This window comes from Hippoglossus hippoglossus, chromosome 17 (assembly GCF_009819705.1).
Source record: "Hippoglossus hippoglossus isolate fHipHip1 chromosome 17, fHipHip1.pri, whole genome shotgun sequence".
NCBI lineage: Eukaryota > Metazoa > Chordata > Actinopteri > Pleuronectiformes > Pleuronectidae > Hippoglossus > Hippoglossus hippoglossus.
The window spans coordinates 17,434,401-17,455,625 of NC_047167.1; the positions used below are offsets into that span (position 1 = coordinate 17,434,401).

The window sequence follows — 21,225 nt, forward strand, 5'->3', positions numbered from 1 at the left end:
TCAACTCAACCAGCACTGATTAAAAAGTAAAAACCATTTGATTACAGCATCTGCCAATAGTTTTCTTGATTAATCAGTTGGTCTTTATAACATATAAACCAGTATGAAAATTACTTGTGAATGCCAATGGTTATTTACCAGGGGGAATTCATTTTTGATCATTTGTTTTGATTTGTCCTGGCGGCATCAATGAGTGTATTGATGTTTGAATGAGCAGAATAGTCCTGTTAAATAGTATATTGACTAATCACTGGCCAATCGCTGCAGCTTGTATAGAAAAGATGTCGATTGTGTTTTATAATAACTGGAACTATTATTGTGTTGCGTAGGTGGCCATCATCATCCCGTTCCGTCACAGAGAAAACCACCTGAAGTACTGGCTCCACTACCTCCACCCCATCCTCAGACGGCAGAAAATCGACTACGGCATCTACATCATCAACCAGGTCGGTCAGCTGAGGTTGTTGGATTAACGATTAATCTGGGGATTGCTTTTCCAATTAACTGTTGCAAAATGACTGACAGTCGTGTAATTATTAGTATCGAGGCAATTGTCACTTGTTAGCATACAGCTTGTGCGTTTGTTTAAAACAAAAGGGAAACGAAGGCTGACTCGCTCAAGTTGTCGGAGTTATTGATGACCTCAGCGGAGCGGCTCAGTGGAAGTCGTTGGGATTTATATTTGTTTTGGTTAACTAATCAGTTAATTGACCTGTTGTTTGCCTCAAAAACAGGTTCTTATCCTCAGTAGAATTGTAAAATGTCACGTCACCACCATTCAAAGTCATAATCCTCAGAATTCGGTTTAAAGAAAACTCTCCGGTCAGAGTTGGGATTTTAATTTTGTCGTGGTTTTAAAAAGAATAACATCTGCATCTTCTGTCTTGTGATAAACAGAGTTAAAGGCCCAGTTAGAAGCTGCAGGAACATTTTATTCCAACTTAAAATCATGACATAAAGTTGACATGAGCTAGATCTGTCAGCTTACAGGAATAATTAGAACACTAAGGCCATCGTCAGGTATTCACTCATATGGTGGGAAATGAAGAACATGTCAATTTGTAGTTATTTAATCACCTGACACCTGCTTCACATCTCTGGTCTTCATTCACTGTTTTTCTTCTTCTGACGAAATATATATATATATAGAACTTTCTGAGCGATGTTGTGAGACGGTGTCTTCCACAGTGTGGTTGGGTGGGAGATCTTCCTCTCCCACATTATGGGTAATGAGCTCTCCTTTCTGCCCTCTCTCCCCCGTGGGCCTCGCACGACACCGTAATCACTCCCCATGTGGAACAGACCTTTGGTTCCGCCTGCCCTGCCGTGCTCCACTCTTGATATGGTGATGGTTCCAGTGTCGTGCGCTCGCTCCTCTCCCTCACACACATAAACACACATATTCTCTAAGCAGCCGAATCATTCCTGACTCAAATAAGAAGCAGTTACAGAGGCCAAGGGGGAATCGAGCTGTGAGAGAGGCCACAGCATTCAGAGCATTTCTTAACCCTGACTGTCTCTTCTTTCATTTATTTTTAGAATGGGGTTTTGAGTCATTTCTCTACAATACTATTATTTTATCTTGAGGCAGTAATAATCTGACTGTAAAATAAAGTTAGAAAGTGTTTTATATTGTAAAAACAAAATTTTAACAACTCTGTGTTATAATTAACTGAACTCGAGCACAGAGACTGAACATAAAATGAAATATATAGAATGAAAAATACATAGAACATATTGAAATTCATTAAATGTAATAAATTGAATCGATCCTTGTAACACAAGGTCCGGTTTCGCTCAGATGCATCACGCCTGGAGAAAAGGAGATTTAGTGCCTTGCTCAAGGACAGTCGCACAGGACGTTGAACCGGCTCATTGTAAAAGTTGAACCCAGACTCTGAATCCTGTGTGGTAAACTTCTGCCGACGAGAGTCCTCATGTGCTGTCACACTGCAACATGATATAATTTCATAGTTGGCAGCGTCAGTCGAGCTGCAGCTGCGGCTTCAAACCATTCACCTGCACTCAAACACACACTCATCCTCTCACTCACACTCTCAGCAAAACTGTCAAGTTTACTCCGCTCCGTAACGTTTGTATGAAATGGAAATTACCCACATGCATTTTTTAAAAATACATTTAAACCTGTGGAGAAACTTTAACGTGCAGCCAGCAAGATGTTTTCCTCTTGTTTCTGAATTTGTTTGAAATTGAATGAAAGATAATCAAGTAATAATGAGTTGGTCTCTCTTAAAAACTTTTAGCATTCATCATCAGCAACTGCTAAAGGGTAACATTTGTTATTTTCTTATTTCTGTATACTCACATTTTTATTCTGCAGCTGGAGCATTAGTATTAAATAATTATTTACAAGTTTAAGGAAACAAATAAAAAGTACCCCCAAAGAACTGGAGCCAAAATATATTTTCTTAAAAAAAAACATTTACAAGTTTCACTTTCTTTGTAGACTTTTTTTTTTTGTGGAGAATTTTAAATACAAATTTCACAAGTGTATGAACATAGCTGTTCTTCTGCTCTCATTCAGTGATATTTGCATTTCCAAGTGAAACCTTAAACGTGTCTGAGTTTCGCTCAGAGAGGTCACTGCGGACATGTGGATACTCGTGTTGCCAGACAACCTGACGTGAAGTGGCTCAATCGGACAGTGAGGCAGGTAGACACACGAGCCGGCAGATTGAGAGAAGCCGGAGTCAAACCGACAGAGGTGGCATTTTGACGACAAGACGTCCTGATGTATCTGACACGATGGGGCGATGAAACCTTTACACCCGACGCCGCTCCCCGAGTGCGTGGTGGAGAGCACTTTCCTATCGTGCTCGCTCAAGTGTTAAATGAGTGAAAGTCTGGAACCTTTTAACACTGAGCCACTGGAGAGGGATGGAGGTGAGGGGAGGCGGGGGGGGGGGCGAGCGAGCGGTGATAATTTCACCCCTGCAGTCTCCTTGCTAACAGATAATGGCTGTCATGTCCTCAGAGTAGAAAAACAGGCGTTTTGTGGAAAGAAGTGGCCCCTGGAGATAAAAAAGAATGCCCAAGGTGCACCTGCACTTCAGACTGAAGCACGCAAGGACACACACAAGTGACTGTCAGTGTGTCTGTATTCTTATATATATATATATACAGTGCCTTGCATAAGTATTCACCCCCTTTGGACTTTTCTACATTTTGTCATGGTATAACCACAGATTAAAATTTATTTCATCGTGAGTTTATGTAATGGACCAACACAAAATAGTGCATCATTTGGAAGTGGGGGGAAATATTACATGGATTTCACAATTATTTACAAATAAAAATCTGAAAAGTGTTGAGTGCATATGTATTCACCCCCTTTACTGTGAAACCCCTAACAAAGATCTGGTGCGACCAATTGCATTCACAAGTCACATTTGCAAGTCACATAATTAGTAAATAGGGTCCACCTGTCTGCAATTTAATCTCAGTATAAATACACCTGTTCTGTGACGGACTCAGAGTTTGTTGGAGATCATTACTGAACAAACAGCATCATGAAGACCAAGGAGCTCACCAAACAGGTCAGGGATAAAGTTGTGGAGAAATATGAAGCAGGGTTAGGTTATAAAAAAATATCCAGAGCTTTGAACATCTCTCTGAGCACCATAAAATCCATCATAAGAAAATGGAAAGAATATGGCACAACCGCAAACCTACCAAGAGGAGGCCGTCCACCCAAACTGAAGAGTCGGACAAGGAGAAAATTAATCAGAGAAGCAACCAGGAGGCCCATGGTTACTCTGGAGGAGTTGCAGAGATCCACAGCTGAGGTGGGAGAATCTGTCCACAGGACAACTATTAGTCGTCTACTCCACAAATCTGGCCTTTATGGAAGAGTGGCAAGAAGAAAGCCATTGTTGAAAGGGATCCATAAAAAATCCCGTTTGGAGTTTGCCAGAAGCCATGTGGGAGACACAGCAAACATGTGGAAGAAGGTGCTCTGGTCAGATGAGACCAAAATTGAACTTTTTGGCCTCAATGCAAAACGCTATGTGTGGCGAAAACCCAACACTGCCCATCACCCTGAGCACACCATCCCAACAGTGAAATATGGTGGTGGTAGCATCATGCTGTGGGGATGCTTCTCTTCAGCAGGTACAGGGAAACTGGTCAGAATAGAGGGAAAGATGGATGGAGCCAAATACAGGGAAATCCTTGAAGAAAATCTGATGCAGTCTGCAAAAGACTTGAGACTGGGGCGGAGGTTCATCTTCCAGCAGGACAATGACCCTAAACATACAGCCAGAGCTACAAAGGAATGGTTTGGATTAAAGAATGTTAATGTCTTAAAATGGCCCAGTCAAAGCCCAGACCTCAATCCAATAGAGAATCTATGGCAAGACTTGAAGATTGCGGTTCACAGACGGTCTCCATCCAATCTGACTGAGCTTCATCTTTTTTGCCAAGAAGAATGGACAAACCTTTCCATCTCTAGATGTGCAAAGCTGGTAGAGACATACCCCAAAAGACTTGCAGCTGTAATTGCAGCGAAAGGGGGTTCTACCAAGTATTGACACAGGGGGGTGAATACTTATGCACCCAACAGATGTCAACTTTTTTGTTCTCATTATTGTTTGTGTCACAATAAAATTTATTTTGCACCTCCAAAGTACTATGCATGTTTTGTTGATCAAACGGGAAAAAGTTTATTTAAGTCTATTTGAATTCCAGTTAGTAACAGTACATAATGGGAAAAAGTCCAAGGGGGGTGAATACTTATGCAAGGCACTGTATATATACAGGTTAAAGATTATATTCTTTTCTATTATACAAACTAATAAGTGATGTCAGAGTGAAGATGTCAAACAATGGTATGTTATGCATTTTCAAATTATTTTCTAAAAGTATCTCTGCATCGCATAGGACTGTATCTTAAGCTTATATATGATTATCAATGGCATTAATACAATTTAAAAAACAATGGCTCTGTGCGCTTGCTGTAATATACAATATAATTTAGAATATATCTTCTGAGAGCAGCTGAAAAGAGTATATATTTATATCTAGTATATAGTATATAGTGATACTGCAACTGTGCTCAACCAGTGAGTACTTAAGTTGTTCAAGGTTTGAGTTTGACTGAAAAAAAAAAAAAAAGCTCCTCGATTCATCCTTGACTTTAGAGACATTTCTGTGATTAAAATGTTCCAAAGAAAAAGTTCACATACAAGTTTCTCTGGAGCTTTGAACTCTAATATTTCTTTAGCTCAACAGTCACAGTGTCTAAACTATAAATCCTTCAGGCTCAGAAACAGCTCCTCATTTACTGGTAAACCTGCTTGAATTCCTGTGAACATTACTTCAGGTGGAAGTTTAGTTTATCTTTTGGCTGCACCATCCGTCCGCCCTTGTTTTCACCTCGGACGGACATTTTGAAGCAGCCGTCGTCTGGCTGTGAGAAAGCGGTGCTGCTGCTGCTGGTGAGGTACGGTGAGTAGGCGTTGCAGAGGGATCACGCAGAAAGTGATATTTCAACCTCGCTGTTCTGCCCTGCTGCTCCGTGTCCTCGCTTGCCGGCCGAGGACCGGGGCCAATGTTTGTTTGTTGGCCATAAGCTCATCATGTAAAACTGGACAGGGGCCCAGAGAGAGAGAGAGAGAGAGAGGGACAGAGAGAGCAACAGAACAAAGAGAAAAGCAGGTGAGAATGAGAGTGTGGAGGAGGAGGGGTGAGTGACAGAAATGAGAAAGAAGAGCCATCTGCTGTTATGGTTTTTATGGAAGCTTCAGGTCGATCCAAGCTGGATATAAATTTATACCATTTAATACTCTGCAGCCATCCGGGGGGGGGGGGGGGCAAAGGTCTCTCTGAGGAGTTGAAGGATAAGAAATAAGAAAACACAAAGTTGTGCTTGATGCATTGTGTTCAATGTGTTTTTACTTTTAATACATTGAATAGTCATTTCAATTTGAGGGGGAAATCAATGTTTAGCCACTGCAGCACAGGCAGATCAGGTGTGTGGCAAATATCTTCTTTAGAGCTGCTAACAAAAACTGGATCTCTTTTAATTGAAATTTTTTTCCGTGTACATTCTATCTCCAGTTATTACAGTTGTTATATAAGTGTGGTCAAGTATAATACTTTTATCTGAAATACTATAGTAGACGTGTTAAGTGATAGTTGTGTGACATTTAAGAGGCCGACGCATAATCGCTAATTTCGGTGTAAAGAGGTAGACAAGTTCTTGAGAATCCGAAAGCCCTGGGTATATTTGATCCTTTGCACAAGCGTCCACACCGATTTTTCCCCCTCTTTCATCCTAAGTAGCTTATTTAAAAAAATGTTCTCCTTAAGATGTACCTCAAATGTTCTGAGATGCTTTTGAGTCTCCTAATCTCAATTCTGGTGCCATTTTAGCACCAGTAGAAAATCGAGAGGACACAAAGGAAAGCAGGATAAAACGCGACATGCTGACATCTGGCCTCAGCACACACAACACTGTACTAAGCTTCTGCCGGGCGCCTTGCTCCACTAATCCACCAAGATATGACCCGGCACCTCCTTTCTCCCTCTGCCACCTCTCTCACTCTCTCTCTCTCTCTCTCTCTCTCACACACACACACACACACACACACACACACACACACACACACACACACACACACACACACACACACACACACACACACACACACACACACACACAGCCAGTAACTCCTCTGCATCTGTCCAGAGTCTCAGGTTGTGTTGTAGAGGAATGAATCTATAGTCGGCCTTCACACCGCTTGTGTTTCTTATTCATGTCGGCAGTGGAGCTCCAGCAGTGTCCGGCCCTGAGTGGACACCACAGGATCAGGAGGGATTAAGCTCTGTGTGTCTCTGCTGGCATTTGTTTGGGCTTTATGGTGAAGGTCACATCAAGGTGGCCCAGGCGGTTCATCGGTCCACGAACGTCCAGACAGGCAGCCACATAGTGTGTGTGTGTGTGTGTGTGTGTCTGTGTGTGTTACAAGACCAGACTCTTGTAATGTCAACAAACCACAGCACTAACAAATAGAACAACCATCTCTGAAGGAAATATATTCTAAAACACCAATTTCTCTTTGACCTGTATATTTAGAGACTTGCAGACAGGGAGAACAAGCTCCACACAGAAAGAACTGGTCGGCCGGTGGGTTTGAACCCAGAACCATCTTGCTGTGAACAACTGCCCCACCATGCCGTCTCAGGAATTTCATATATTTACTTATATATATATATATATTTATATATACATTTCTATGAGCGAAGAACTAAAATTGGTCAGTGTTGGAACAGAATGCTGAGCAAAATCAAACTAATCCCCCTAAACTAAAGCCAAAGATCGGTTTTAAACATTTAAAATGGATGCAACGCAGACATTTTTTATTATATTGAACCTTTTTTTTAAATGAAATAAAATCAGTAATCAGTGCATTGATATGATTGTGACATCAAACACAACCACGAATTGACCTCACAGCCACAGCACTGTACGTCTGTCTTTGTGAACACGGTGCAGTTACAGCTTGATGTATAGAAACTGCGATAGCACGAGCATAGAATATTCAGTCCATGCTTCTCTTTATCTGTAGTTAGCATTAGCATTTTTAATTCAGGTGATAGACGGAACAAAACCTATTGAATTATAACATTCATTATTCTCTTATCTGCTTGGAAAGGGTGCAGGCCTGGGTGAGATATTTAGACTTAAACCTCTTAGAATAAAGAAAAGCCTTTTCCAGACCTTCTTTTTCTCTCTCTCTCTCTCTCTCTCTCTCTCTCTCCGTCTCTCCCTCACCCTCACCACCACCCTCACCAACACCCTACGTCATGCATGGTTAATGCTCTTTCTATCTTCCTCTGCTAGAAATTGAAAATGTTAAAGAAAGAGCTAAAGACGAGGGACTTTTTGTGCAGTTGACTGTGGAATAGGATATTGATCTGATGAGCATCACTTTGCTTCCTTCCTCCTTCTCCTCCTTCTCTTCCATGTTCTAGTGATGTGCTGCAGCCTCGTTACTGTTTTCTGAAGTACAGTAAAATAATGTTCTCATTTTCTACACACTCATAAACCCCGTTCAGTCCTGGGTGAAAGGTGCTTGATGTGATTGCACCAGTCTGGATTTGAAGGATGATAGATTTATCTGTTTGAGCCTCTCCCATCCTCTCCTCTTTTGCTCTCCTCTCTCCTCTTTTCCTCTCCTCTCCTCCTCTCCTCTTTTCCTCTCTCCTCTGTCTACATATCCATTAACACCACAAACAGTTTGACCTTTTCCATCAAAATTAAGAGAGCTGCTTGATCAGTTGACGTTAGTTTCAATGAAGGTCATGACACCTGAGCAAAAAAATTAAAATCTGGCACTTGGACTAATGGATGGATTTCAGGCAAATCAGAAAAGATCAGTAAACTGTATGATCTCATTTATACATTTTTAAATGAAGTAGCAGTTTACATTTCATGGCTAAAACTGTAATCTAGACTTAAGTGAGACATTTTTGTGTTATATGTCACTGCAGAAGAGACAGGATCGTTGTGGACATTGTTGACCCAGTCCTCTTGTATAGGGATTATCAAAGGACCATTTTATACCTGCATGTTTTTCGCCTCATCCTTCCATCTCATCTCAAGTTCAGGTTTTATGAACATGATTTTTTAGGAATATAAATATTTTAAAATCGTATCTTGTCTTAAATCACTAGCTAAAATGTTTAAATTCAGATAAATAAAAAAAAAGGACTAATTAAATATTTAAATGTGTTAGCAAACTTATACACATCAACATCAAGCAACCATTTAAATTTGTTTTTAAATTTCTACACCAGAATATTTCAGGGTTTTCTTGAGCTTTTCTTTTCATTGAAAATTTAAACTGGGTCATTCTATCAGCTGATCACTTGTGTTTCATTAATCACTGAACCACATAAGAGCCGTCAAACACACGCATGCATCATCTTAATAAGCTGCTGCTCTTTGCATTAAACTACAAACCATAAGCTGCCTGTTTACTGCAGATAAAGAGCACCAACATGATTTAAAGCATGGCGCAGTGGAGAATTGACATTTCAGCTTTTTAGTGATGCATAATTTAACGTTCCTTGTTTTTCCTCTCAACTGCCCTTTCAATCAAGCGTCCATTTTGGCCGAGCTGTTGAGACAGCAGGAGGAGAGACAGAGACGCTCCCTGTTTCGCACATTTCACGACTCAATAATACAGCGCGCTTTGGTCGGCTGCTATTTTACTTCTGAAGTTTTGTCTCACTTTCACACACGCTTCAGGTTCTAGTCAACTTTATTGTCTTAAATGGGCGACGGGAGCTGCAGCGAGCATAAAAAATAAATGCGCAGCGCTCCGCATGGACTCGAGAGTGAACGGGTACAAGACGTACAAACATAAAACCTGGAGGAACTGGCACAAATCAATATTTAGTGTATGGAACAACTTTTCTGAGGCAGGTCACGATTATATAAAGGTACGCACTTCACAGGAGGTGTAAACGGACAAGCTGTTCTGCTGCTGTCGACACTGAACGATTTTAATCTGACAAACTGCAACGTTAATTAAAAACCCCACAGTGACGACGGTGGCGTCGACTCACACAACATCTGGCGGTGGATGCACATTTAGAAGGACGAGCCATTCAAGCTCCTCCACATATTTATCAGTGACAATCGAGGATGAAGGCAGGATTTTGTCCAAATGTAGAATAAATATTACAAAGAATATATGGGCAGTTCAAAGCCTTATAAATAATGAATTTAGTCCATGATACAGAAGGCAAAGAACTAGATTGAATCTTCTTTTTTCATGTAACGTGTACATTTGTAATATTTCATTCATGAGAGGCTTCAGTGGTAAATGACTCATTGCCATTTTATTATTAGGTTGATTTCTTCATTGTTCATTGCTCAGCAGGTTATGATTTATAAATTTATATTTCCTTCTCTGCAAAACAAGCAGACCAGTTAATTAAAACACTGGATAAAGTAGTTTCAACTAATAAAATCAGGGTTCAATCTGACAGTCAAGAGCCGACACAGCACACGAGGAGCTTGTTTCTCTCATAACTTCAGATCCAGACGTCCAGAGACTAAATCTTTTATCAGGTTAGGTTATAGTTGTAGAGTAAAGGTGATGCAACATGAAAGATTTAGAAAGTATTTGACTGGAAATATTTGAATGTAGTTTTTTTTCTTGTCCCTCCTTCTTACTTCCTTCGCCGTGCCTCCACTCAGGGCCCCAGCGCTGGGATGTTTAGACAGCAGCCACTCACTCTTGATGTTTTCCTCCTGTGCTTTCAGCCAAACAGCCAAACTTGATGACCTCGCTATTCACAGAGCTGCATCGTGTGTGTATGAAACCTTCTAACCACCTCGACAACCTCTCATTAAAACGGCCTGGAAATGTCACTCTGATTCAAACCCATTCGTTTCGTGGCTGCTGCCCCCCCCTCTCCCTCCTCCCCCAGCACTCACCTCCGCTCTCTCACTCCGAAGCTCGGCTGTTTCCCTCCTCCTCGCTGATCCGGCAGAAAAGACCAGACAAATAAATATGTTCTTTCCCTCCTGCTCACAGAGATTACAGGAGAAGATTAATTATGAGTGCGCTCTCCCACTTCATTGATGATTGAATAGATTTCGGCGTGGTAGCCTGTAGCCTTCCGTGGTCGGTTTAATATTGCTGATAATCAGCAGAAAATCGCGTTCGCACTGAAAAGCAACTGCAGATGTTGCTAATATTTATTTTGAAATATTGACAGTTTCATAAGTGAACTATTGCAGTGTTGACAGGTTCAAAGATGTTGGATATTCTCACAATTTGCAATGTGCAGAAAAGGTTGAAACCTTTTTTCTTTCTTGTGAAGTTTGCATGTTTTCGAAGGACACGCAGGTCATTCAGTCCTGCAACAGACTGGGAAACCATGATGGATCCCAACTTACCCAGTGTGCAGCCGAATATGCAACCTCCACAGCAGAGATAAGCATTAATGGATGGATATAGTCATATATACGAATTTTGAACTTTATGTTACCAATGATTTTGCAAACACTGGTATTAACAAAAATGTGCTGCATAACCAAAACAGATTTCTTGTGCTTTAAACTAAACACAAATCATGATATTATTCTAAGATGCGAAAAAGTGTAAGAGGAGGGGATCATGGAAGATTTGGCTTCTGACTGGCTGTTCAGGCAGAAAATAAAATAAAATAGAATAAAAGTAAAGAAAAAAACCCTGAAGTGTCTTCGTTGCTGCTTCAGAACCCGATGGAACAATTAATCCAAGAAGATTCAAGATCCAAGGCAGCTTTGAGTAATCCTTGATCCTGAAGGTTTATCAGATGCCAGGAGGCTCTGCCGTGGTTTACAATGCAATGAAACAAGATTTTACAACTCCTGGAAGTAGTCACAGCCGTAATCATTTTTATACTCTATATCATCAGGGTTGCAAGGTAAGCAGTAGATTTACCCCGCTCACACCAAGTTGCTAAACTATACAAAAATATTTGTAGCTTTTGCTTGTATTTGGTTGACCAGCAAAAGTTGAGACAAGTTAAACTTTTTTTTGCAGATATCAGTATTTAGTTTGAGCCCTGCACTGCTTTAGCCTCATTGAAGTGAATGAGCGGTTATGAACCATCTGTCTGAACAACGCCTCCGTTTTTAAAAGCTGTTATTCCTTTCATTGTGCCTTTAATAATAACATCCTGCAGTAATCCTCCATGTCACAGACTTTTATTTCATGAACTTTATACAGCAGCTCCATTTCCTGAGTGCAGGTCGTCTCTGAAGGGTTTAAACGATACTGCTATTGTGGTGGAGACATTAGAAGCAATCAGATTTCAGTCTGGACACAGGAAATCAATGTGAGTGTGGAGTATGAATATTATAATAGCTTGACAGACTGTGGCACACATGCTAATATAAGGTAGGTGTCCTGAGATGAGGGGGGGATGAAACTGAACAGATGGAAACAGAGAAAATCCTTCAGTGGGAATTGAGCTTTGCATTTTCTAAAGAAAGACGCATTGAAAACATCCCATGTGTTTTTAATATTCTGCATCCCATGCCATCTGATACACTTTGTCATAAAGGCAAACACCACTTTTATGTTATCTCTCTCTTTTCCATTTGTGTTTCATTCTTCTCTGCTTCTATGTTCCGTCACTTGAGTCTCCTACTGGCAAGACCAGAAGAGCTGAAGATAGGTTATAATAATGTCAGCAGTATTAGAGATTATCAGCAGGGATGGGATCATTGTGTCGAGCAGACTGTGGTGAGCTTTAAAGCACAAAAGTGGGACGGAGAAAATACTGTTAGTCGTAATTGTTGAGAAAATTGCCCCAAATTGCTTCTCATTTATCGTCGTTTCTTCCTAATAGCTGCAGAGAGGGGAACCCAAAGTGAGAAGGGAATAACTGAGACGTCCTGTAACTTCCAACGCTCTCTGAGGACCGCCTTGTTGTTTGTTACCTCTTGTTTCAAAAGAAACCTTTGTCAGCACTGTCTCTGTTTCTGTGTGTGTGTGTCTGTGTGTGTTTGTGTGTGTTTGTGTGTGTGTGTGATCCCACCTCTGCAGCACTATAAGTTCTGCAAATCACAGCGTCTCATCTGTTTGATAGTGTTGTGCTTTGTTGTGCGAGATGAGGCTTCATAAGACCACAACCGAGTTATGGCGCATGTGTGCCGATAACACATGTGGCTATTTATCATGAATACGTTTATATTAGTTGATGACAATCTGCCTCCTCTATAAAGAAACAGCAATCATTATATATGAAATATAATCACGCGATGCTGTACTTACGCAGTGTCCGTTATTATAAGATATTATTTTGGTCAACTCCCAACAATGTGATATTTATTCACTCCACTGTCAGAGTCATCTGCATATGAATATGTTTGCACAGAAGTAAACATATTACTGCCAAGATGAAGTAAATGAAGAACTTTCATCTTTTTGTTTTGAGTCTCTCGGAGAGATTTAGCAAAACAAACTTTCTCTTCTACGTTTCTCTCTCGTCCACATGCAAGCACAATTTAAGTCACTAAAACAGAGATTTGATGGTGTCACACTTTGCACTGTTGCATTTGTGTTATGAACATAAACCGCCATACACAACATCAACAATGGCGGTTATATATCGGTTTCTCTGTTTGGTTAGCACTGCTTGGTCTAAGGGCAGCTAAGTTCAGGATCCCTGTATTACCGGCATTCATCCCCACATTGTGCGAGCGGCTGTGGCTCAGGGGGAGAGCGGGGGATCGTCCTTCGTCTTTTTCGATCCCAGTCTTTCCCATGTCCTCGGGCAAGATACTGAACCACTGTTGAGTGTCATCGAGAAAAGAAAAGGGCTACTTACTATTTACCATTCATATGCGACTGCCTCGCCCTGATTTATTTGGACCAGAGAGTTCTTCTCTAGTATTTGACGGATTGTCGTCCGCTTGAGCTACTGCTTGAGCATTGTTATTTTTTTGTTGTCCTCTGGACAGAGATATTTTGTAAAGCGAAGGTCGTGTGGATGAAAGGGAAAATATCAGTTTGAAAACATATTCACAGTAGTGTAGACAAGGCCTCAGATTAATGAGAGTTTTTCCAAGCTATTCCGAGTGTCAGTTTCAACCCAACTCCCATGAGTTCATCAGTCATCATATATAACTGAGTGTACACTTTAATTTATCACACAACTTTAATTGTCCTGAGCTCCCATCCCTCCTTGAAAACAGTTTCTTTATCAAGGACAGGGCTGTTCCCGGTGTTGATGATGGTGAATAATGTAGCGTTTGCATGATGGGATGTGGTGTCATCGTGGCGTATATATATCAAGCCATCCCTCTGAGCGGACTGACCTTCAACTTGTTTATCTCTGCGGAATGAGAAAAGGTATTCGCCACCTTGATGAGGAAACTCAGGAGGATATGAGCGAGGATAAAGCCCCGTATTAAATCGGGGAAGGAGAAAGAAAAGAAAGTTATCTGTCAATAGCAGCTAACACATCTTTGAAAGTAATGCATATTGATTTTCCAAAATGGATCTGATATTGTTCTCTTCAAGGTCTCAGCGGGAGAGGGCTGTTGTAGTCGGAGCGGCAGCAAAGCCAAAGCTTCCTTTTTGAAAATCAGACAAAGAGAGGCATTGTACCGCATGTGGGGAGAGGAGAGATATCTGACATGGCCTCAGTTCTGTGGAAGAGGCCATTATGTCTCTTTCTTTGCAGCTATTCTGCATCCTGTGTTTTCTTAGTGGTTTGGTTTTTAATAAACAGAGTTGGAGAAGAAATGTTAGAGACGAAAACAGAAAAGGAGAAATTGAGGACTGTCGAGTACAGACACAAATATGTTTTTTTATTCTGCTTTAGGTTGGTGCGTGAACAAATGTATAGAGCAGCTTTATTCTGTCTATTTGTGGTTTGTAACGTTTCCCGTTCAGCTCACTCTCATTGCTATCACTTACCCAATTGCTTTCTTTCTTACAACACAAGTAATCCCTGATTTCAAATCATAAATATGTTTATAAACGATTTATCAAAATCTGAGATTCAGTGATTGACATTAAGACCATGTGAACCCCTCACTATACAGGATCATCGTGGTCCAGGTTGAATCGCACCCAAAATCAGGACGTTATTATTAAGTTTGGTCGACAGTTCAAGACTTCAGAATAACCTTTAAAACTTAGTGGACAATACGACCAAAAGCATCCTGGTGTCACGAGATACAGTTGACATTTGACAGACCAATAAAAGCAGTGGAAGTGTGGGAGGACTAATGGGGATTAAATCAGAGTAAACATCTTGATCTCGCTGACACCGCTTCATTCACCTGCCCAGTCACAAAGGAGCGCTGCCGACTGAAAGGCAATGTTCCCCGGGACCATTGTATCAGCAAAGAAAAAAAAACATCTTTATGCATAAGACGGGTTAGCTCTATTGTGTTTGTGTGTGAGGGTGCATGTGAAAGAGGCTGTTTATTCCAGAGAGCTGCAGCAATTTTAAACGGTTTGTCTGTTGCCGAGGAAGCAGGCGTTCAACCCTGACTAGTGTGTGATAGGTTAGTGTATCTCTGCCTGGCCTTGTTTCTCCTCTTCCTCCTGCCCCTCGTCTTTTCTTCCTGTACATTTCTCTCCATACTCTGTCTCATACACTCTGTCCTCCTTCCTCCCCTCGTCTTTCACCTCACTCTCTCCACCACATGGCATCTCCCAGAGGATGAGAGAGAGAGAGAGTGTGTGTGTGTGTTTGTGCCATATGTGTGACTTAAATGTCGCATTATCCCACAGAAATAAGGTTTGTGATACAAGTAATCCTGTTCTCAGCTCTGGTGCAATGTTAGCAGACTCTTTGTCAAGCAAAAAGAACACATTTGTCTTTCATGCATGAACATTTTTCTGGTTGTAACACTGCGGTCAGCACAACCTCAGGTCACGATAGGTCCTCTGTGCTAATTACCACTGGGACAACCTACACCCACTGCGAAACTGTGACTGTAACAACACCTATACCAGTCTCATGGTATGTCAATGTTTCTCCATGCAAGCATACCGTCCCAGTTAAAAAAATTCTCAAAGGAAAATACCTATCAAACAGTTCTGGTCAAAACTGTGGCTACACAGAGGTTAACAGTATTCTTTTTTTTAATGTCTGGAGTTTCAGGGGTTGTTGAAGTTATCAAGAGTTTCTGTACATTTCCAAAGTGACTGCTCCTGACATTCAAACCCACGTTTATTTCCTAGTCCATTTTTAAATGTTTAAATCCAGCTTTTGCAGCATATGTGAAGAAAGAAATCGAAGCACTTGTCCGACTTGACATCAGTGAGAACTTAATATAAGAGGAGAACTGCTTGGTGTTGCTTATTTCCCCGAGCTGTCCCAGCCACACACTTCACTTTCCTCTGAACGATCTTAATTCAAGGTAAATATGCACTGGATAGTTTCATTTCACTCCCTCGCCCTCCACTCCAATCATATGTTTGACCTTTAAAACGTTGCAGAATGGAGGGCAGCCGTTGTCAGGGTTTAATTATAAACTGACCCGAGGTCATATCATACCGCAGAGGGCTCTCGCATATTGTTAAAGGATTTTAGTCCAATGACACCCTGTTGCCAGGTTACTGCCAGAAGACAGATGACAAAGCAAAACAGCACAGCAAAGACGAAAAAGGACAGAGAAGTGAATTTTGGTCTAAAGTCCTTCAGTTTGGGCCAGTGCAACAAATGTGATAATGTGTTGAGGAGTATTATGGCTTTAAACCTGTGGGCAATATTGAAATCCATAGAAGGTTCTACTACAAAGAAGAAGTAATTCTCCTTAATCCTCTTATGATCAAACCAATTCTGATCCTCTAAATCCAAAACAAAGATATTAAAGCGAATCCATTATAATCCACTGTGGTGAACTTTCTGCAAACAGCACGTCAGTGTCTGTTTAAAAGAGGTTTCAACTCAGTTGTGATTGAATTTCATCGAGAGATTGGTTTTCATTATGATTTCATGGGTGAAGTTAATTGGATTTTTAATTTAAAGTTTCAGAGGTTTCTGCAGTGATAAAGCACAATGTGACATATTGTCTTTTACAGTGTTTATCTGAGAACACTCAATGCATTTCATACAAGCGTTAAAGGTTCAGTGTGCAGAGTTTAGTGGCATCTAGTGGTGAAGCTGCATATGGCAGCCTTGCATCACTCTTCTCTTCCAAGCCTGTTGGACAACCTGTATCCCTCAGGCTTGTAAAGACAGGACAGACCCTCTTTGGAGCCAGTGTTTGGTTCTTCCATCCTGGGCTGCTGTAGAAACATGGTGGTGCAACATGGAGGACTCTGTGGGAGACCCATTCCCAGGTAATAAAAGGCCCATTCTAAGATAATAACTTCAGTCTCCACTGAAAAGCAATTAAGATGTTATATTTCAAACAGTTAAGGAGAACATTGAGGGATGAGGTTTATATTGAGGTTTTTGGCAGATATAATAGATGTGTGTAAATCTATATGAATGTTCCCTTCTCTGCCGACAGTTTTCATAACGTAGTCTGTTAGCTAATGATTCACCCAATTGGCTTTAATGTTCAGGTACCATTGTAAGTCCTACATTACGTTAGCTGGGCAAATTAGCAGCTTATGAAAAAGCACGTCTGTTTTTGAGGGTTTTTTCAGGCTTGGAGGACATAACAAATGCACCCATTGCTGTATATATAGAATAAATTATTGGAACCTATAAGCCCAGTGTGATATAGTATATTTAGTTTCCTGCTCACTTCATGTTCATGTTGTACTCATCGGTCTGTTACTCTTTGGGATTTCTTTGAGCGAGTTCAGTTTCCTCCTTACACATTTTTGAACATATTGAGACACGAGCAGGCAGATGGTCGTAAACTCATTTCTCGTGGCGTCCTGATCATATTCCAAGACTGAAACCCCAGTGGAACCGGTGCTCTAATTTCCTACATCGAGTCTAATAACACGAGCCTCCTCAACAACCACTTATCAGGTGTAAAACTAGCTGGAAAACACGGGGGCGACCGATCCTAATGACATGCCTGTAAATTATTAACTGCACAACGTGTTTGGTGCATTTACATATCAAACTGCAGAGCTCAGGAATGTATCGAAGACTGTGAGGCGGCAAGAAGTATTTCAATCAGAGCTGTTGTATTGATTACCTTCAAGATTAGATTCCCAGCCAGTTACATCAGTTATGTTCTATTTAATACTTCCCTGCTGGGTACTTACAGCTAGATAGTAAAACTCTAAATATTTGCAGTACTGTATACAGCATGTCAGCTTCCTGCCTGTTTCTTCTTGGTGCCATTAGACCAGGTAATTTAGACCACAAGTCTATTACCAACAGGAAGTAGAGTGACTTTTAAAATAACCTTTTCGTCAAATGGTCGTCAGTATCTCACAGCGGTGGCTCGGTACTGCTCAGCTTATCATGCGGGGAGGTTATAATGGGGACAGCGTATAAAAACCACACAATACACCAGTGGCATTGAAGCAGCCGCTCTCGGTTTATGACGAAGGCAAAGCAGGATGGGTGCAAGGAGACAGGGTGGTTTCTCATAATAAAATTAAATATCACTCTGCTGTATCCAAACTATTAATCAATTTCTAAACCAATTTTCAAAATACAGTGAAAGATATATTTCCTACCGAAATGTGACAAGCAGCTTGGAACATCTTATGCTGTTTTCCCCTTGAACTTGACATATCCACGACTTGTTTGTGTATTCTTAGCCACAAATTGTGCGGATTAAAAACGTAATAGATAATCAGCTCTCTAAGCTTTGCTCCCTTATTTTCTTCTCTGCCTCCTTTCTTCATTTTTTCTTTTCCACCTAAACTCCCTCCTTCCTCCAGCTAAGCTTTATGTTCCTATATCTAAGCATTTGTTTCCACCTCAGTCTCCTGCCCTGGCTTGGTGAGCTGGTGCTGATCAGCTGGAGTTCAACCTCCAACTGAGGCACTTGACTGAACGATCCTCCAGGAGGGTTCCGACAGACAAATGCAACCACGGCCCGAAAACAATTTCATCCTCTCATGTGGAGTCGTTGCAGAAACACCAAACATTGAAGTACAGTGAGTCATTGTTGATTGGATGAGAAGGAAGGGGCCACTCCCTTTTAGAGCAGCATCACGTCACTCCGAGACAGAAGAGATGTGCTCGCCTGTCTTGGACTAAAATACATCCAGCCCCGCCCGTGTGCAGCGTGGAGCGGCTGTACGTAGTGGTTCATGGTTCAGCAGACCTATTTAGGATTAAACCCTCCAGTGGGTTGATTATATTTCCATAATGCTGTATGATTGTGCCTCGACAGTCGGGGGGGGGGGGACAATGACACCTGCTCAATACAACATGCACCGAGACAACCGCCCTGCTATAATGACTTTGTGCCGAGACGGTGGCAGAGAAGTGTTAATTGAACGCGGTAGACTGTTTGATCAAATGCATTTGCTCCTCGTTTCCTGTTGTAGTTTGTCTCTATGATAAAAAAAATAATGATTTTCATCTTTCATAATAGCATTTAGTCTGGAAATACTCCGAATGTGATGATTGTCAGTGTTTGTGTTTGTGCTGTACGGCTCCTGTGTTTGTCTTTCCGTCGGATTACGATGTTGTCTCAGCTGCGTTTTAAATTGTCAGTGTATCATTATAGGCTTTGCAATCAAGCCTCAGTGCTCCAGTGTCGAACGGAATGAAACTGATGTGCAATTTGTTCCTATGTGATTTATAAAGTGTAATCAGGGAGTTATGTGCGTTCAAAACCCAGGAAAATCAAAGAAACTAGAGACTTTATATGTCAAGTAAGATTAAGTCATCGCTTTACTGAGCAGCACATCACTGAAAAATAGGATGAGATAGTGCAGTAAATAATGTGCTCGTGTGAAAGTTGCATCAATGCCAATGGAAAAAGGAAAAAAGTATACTTTGGCCAATTTCTTCACTTTTTCTTAAGAAAACGAAAAGACAAAAAAAATGCAGAAAACTAAAAGTGAAAGAGTTTGTAGGAAACGGTTTGTTGGTTTGAGGACAGAGTCAATTTTCTAGGAGTGACTTGATTCTTCACAAACTGCAGGAGGAGAAATGTTTATTCAGCTTCCTGTAGTTTCATCAAAAAACATCTTTCAACGTATTTATTACGTATAAAACGATATAAACACAGAGACAAACCAGACATTTGTCGTGCGTACCACCAGGGTCATTGTAAATGAGCCCTAAAGTTGTCAAGCCTCATGTCTTAGTTGAATTTCTCGAAAATAATCCTAGTTGAGATGACGACAGCATGTGGATCATCTCAGTTGAGGAAATGTGAAGCTACGAGCCAATCGGATCATTGTATTATACATAATCAGTGGAGATGGACAGCGCCGCCTCCTTAACCTTAATGACATGAGGTCCCCTTAAACGTAATAAAGTGATTTTGTTAACAGCTAGTGCCTTGAATAATACCATTAATGTAATAACCCGCTGAATTACATCATGTGAAATGACCTCACATGACATCAACACATTAGCTCCGCAGGCCTTTTCAATTGATTTTAATATTTATTTCCTCTCATGTAAAACAGCCTCTGAACCAGTGACTTGGTTTCTCATCCCAGACGTCGTCCTTGAACAAACTCTCCTCTCTCAAACCCGGCTTCTCCTCCCTTTCAGCTCCGTGGTCGAGTGTATTTTACTCTCGATCCCGTTTTATCGTGTTGAAGTTGCCGCCGAAGCGTGTTTCAACCTCACAGTCGCGTGTTTAAACCATCAAAACCTCTTTGAAGTATTTAATTCCTCCCTCCGCTTCCATCTTTGAACATCTGCTTTACCCCACATAAAAAACATCTTTAAGGAAATCCGGTCAATATTCTGTGATCATTTGTAGTAAAAGGATCTTATAAACTCATGAAGCAATTAATTTTACATCCACTGGTTATTTGCATTTCACAGGATGTGAAGTCTAATCTCTCTCTCCCCCTCCCTTCTCTCTCTCTCCCCCTCCCTTCTCTCTCTCTCTCCCTCTCTCTCTCTCTCATTTTGTTTGATCGTGTGCCAATCATAAAAGTTGATTTCCATCATCGCTGCCGTTAAATCGCTCGCTCTCTAAATCGGCAGATGATATAAGCTGATTATATAAGGTTGAAAATAAAAGTGTGGTAATTCTCTTGAGCACGTGGAAAAGCGGAAATTCAATTAAAGCAAGTGTTTAAACTGCAGCGGGTGTTTTGAGGTGAGAATCGAGAATGTGCGTGAATATTAAGTGATATAAGATGATATTTAGAGGGCAGGAGGATTATTGTACAAAGAGTCCCCTGTAGAAAAAACCTTGTGGCTGATAGAAACCAGTTTTAACCCTGATGCATGTTTGACACATATATTATGATCATGTAATATTGTTAAATTGCATGAATGTATTGCTCTATTGACATGTTTTGCAGAAAATACAGTTGCAACTTGAAACAACGTCTCTGTTTTGCAGGTGAAAAATAGCGAATGAGGCGTCTGTATCACCAGAAACATACAGAGTCGCTTTGATGTTGCTGTATTCAGACGCTCGGGTTGCGTCAGTAAAGATTTTGTATATTTGTCAGACAGTTATTCTTCCTCCAGCACAGGTCTCCAGCTTTATGCCAGGTGTAAAAACTAAAGAGGCTCTGGAGAAAATATTTTTGAATTAAACCGCTCAATGGAAGTTTTTAGTGCCGCAAGTAATATTTATCTCTCTCGTCTCTTTGTTTAATTGCTGGA

General features: G+C 40.9%; 1 protein-coding gene across 3 annotated transcripts in view; it reads left to right on the forward strand.

Annotated features, from left to right (window-relative positions):
* Nucleotides 1-21,225, forward strand: part of b4galt2 (UDP-Gal:betaGlcNAc beta 1,4- galactosyltransferase, polypeptide 2) — a 121,226-nt gene that overhangs the window by 59,069 nt on the left and 40,932 nt on the right. For all 3 annotated transcript variants that reach the window (XM_034613945.1, XM_034613946.1, XM_034613948.1), the window contains one exon: nt 330-446. In XM_034613945.1, the coding sequence (XP_034469836.1) occupies nt 330-446 (117 nt within the window). The remainder of the gene's footprint in view (nt 1-329; nt 447-21,225) is intronic.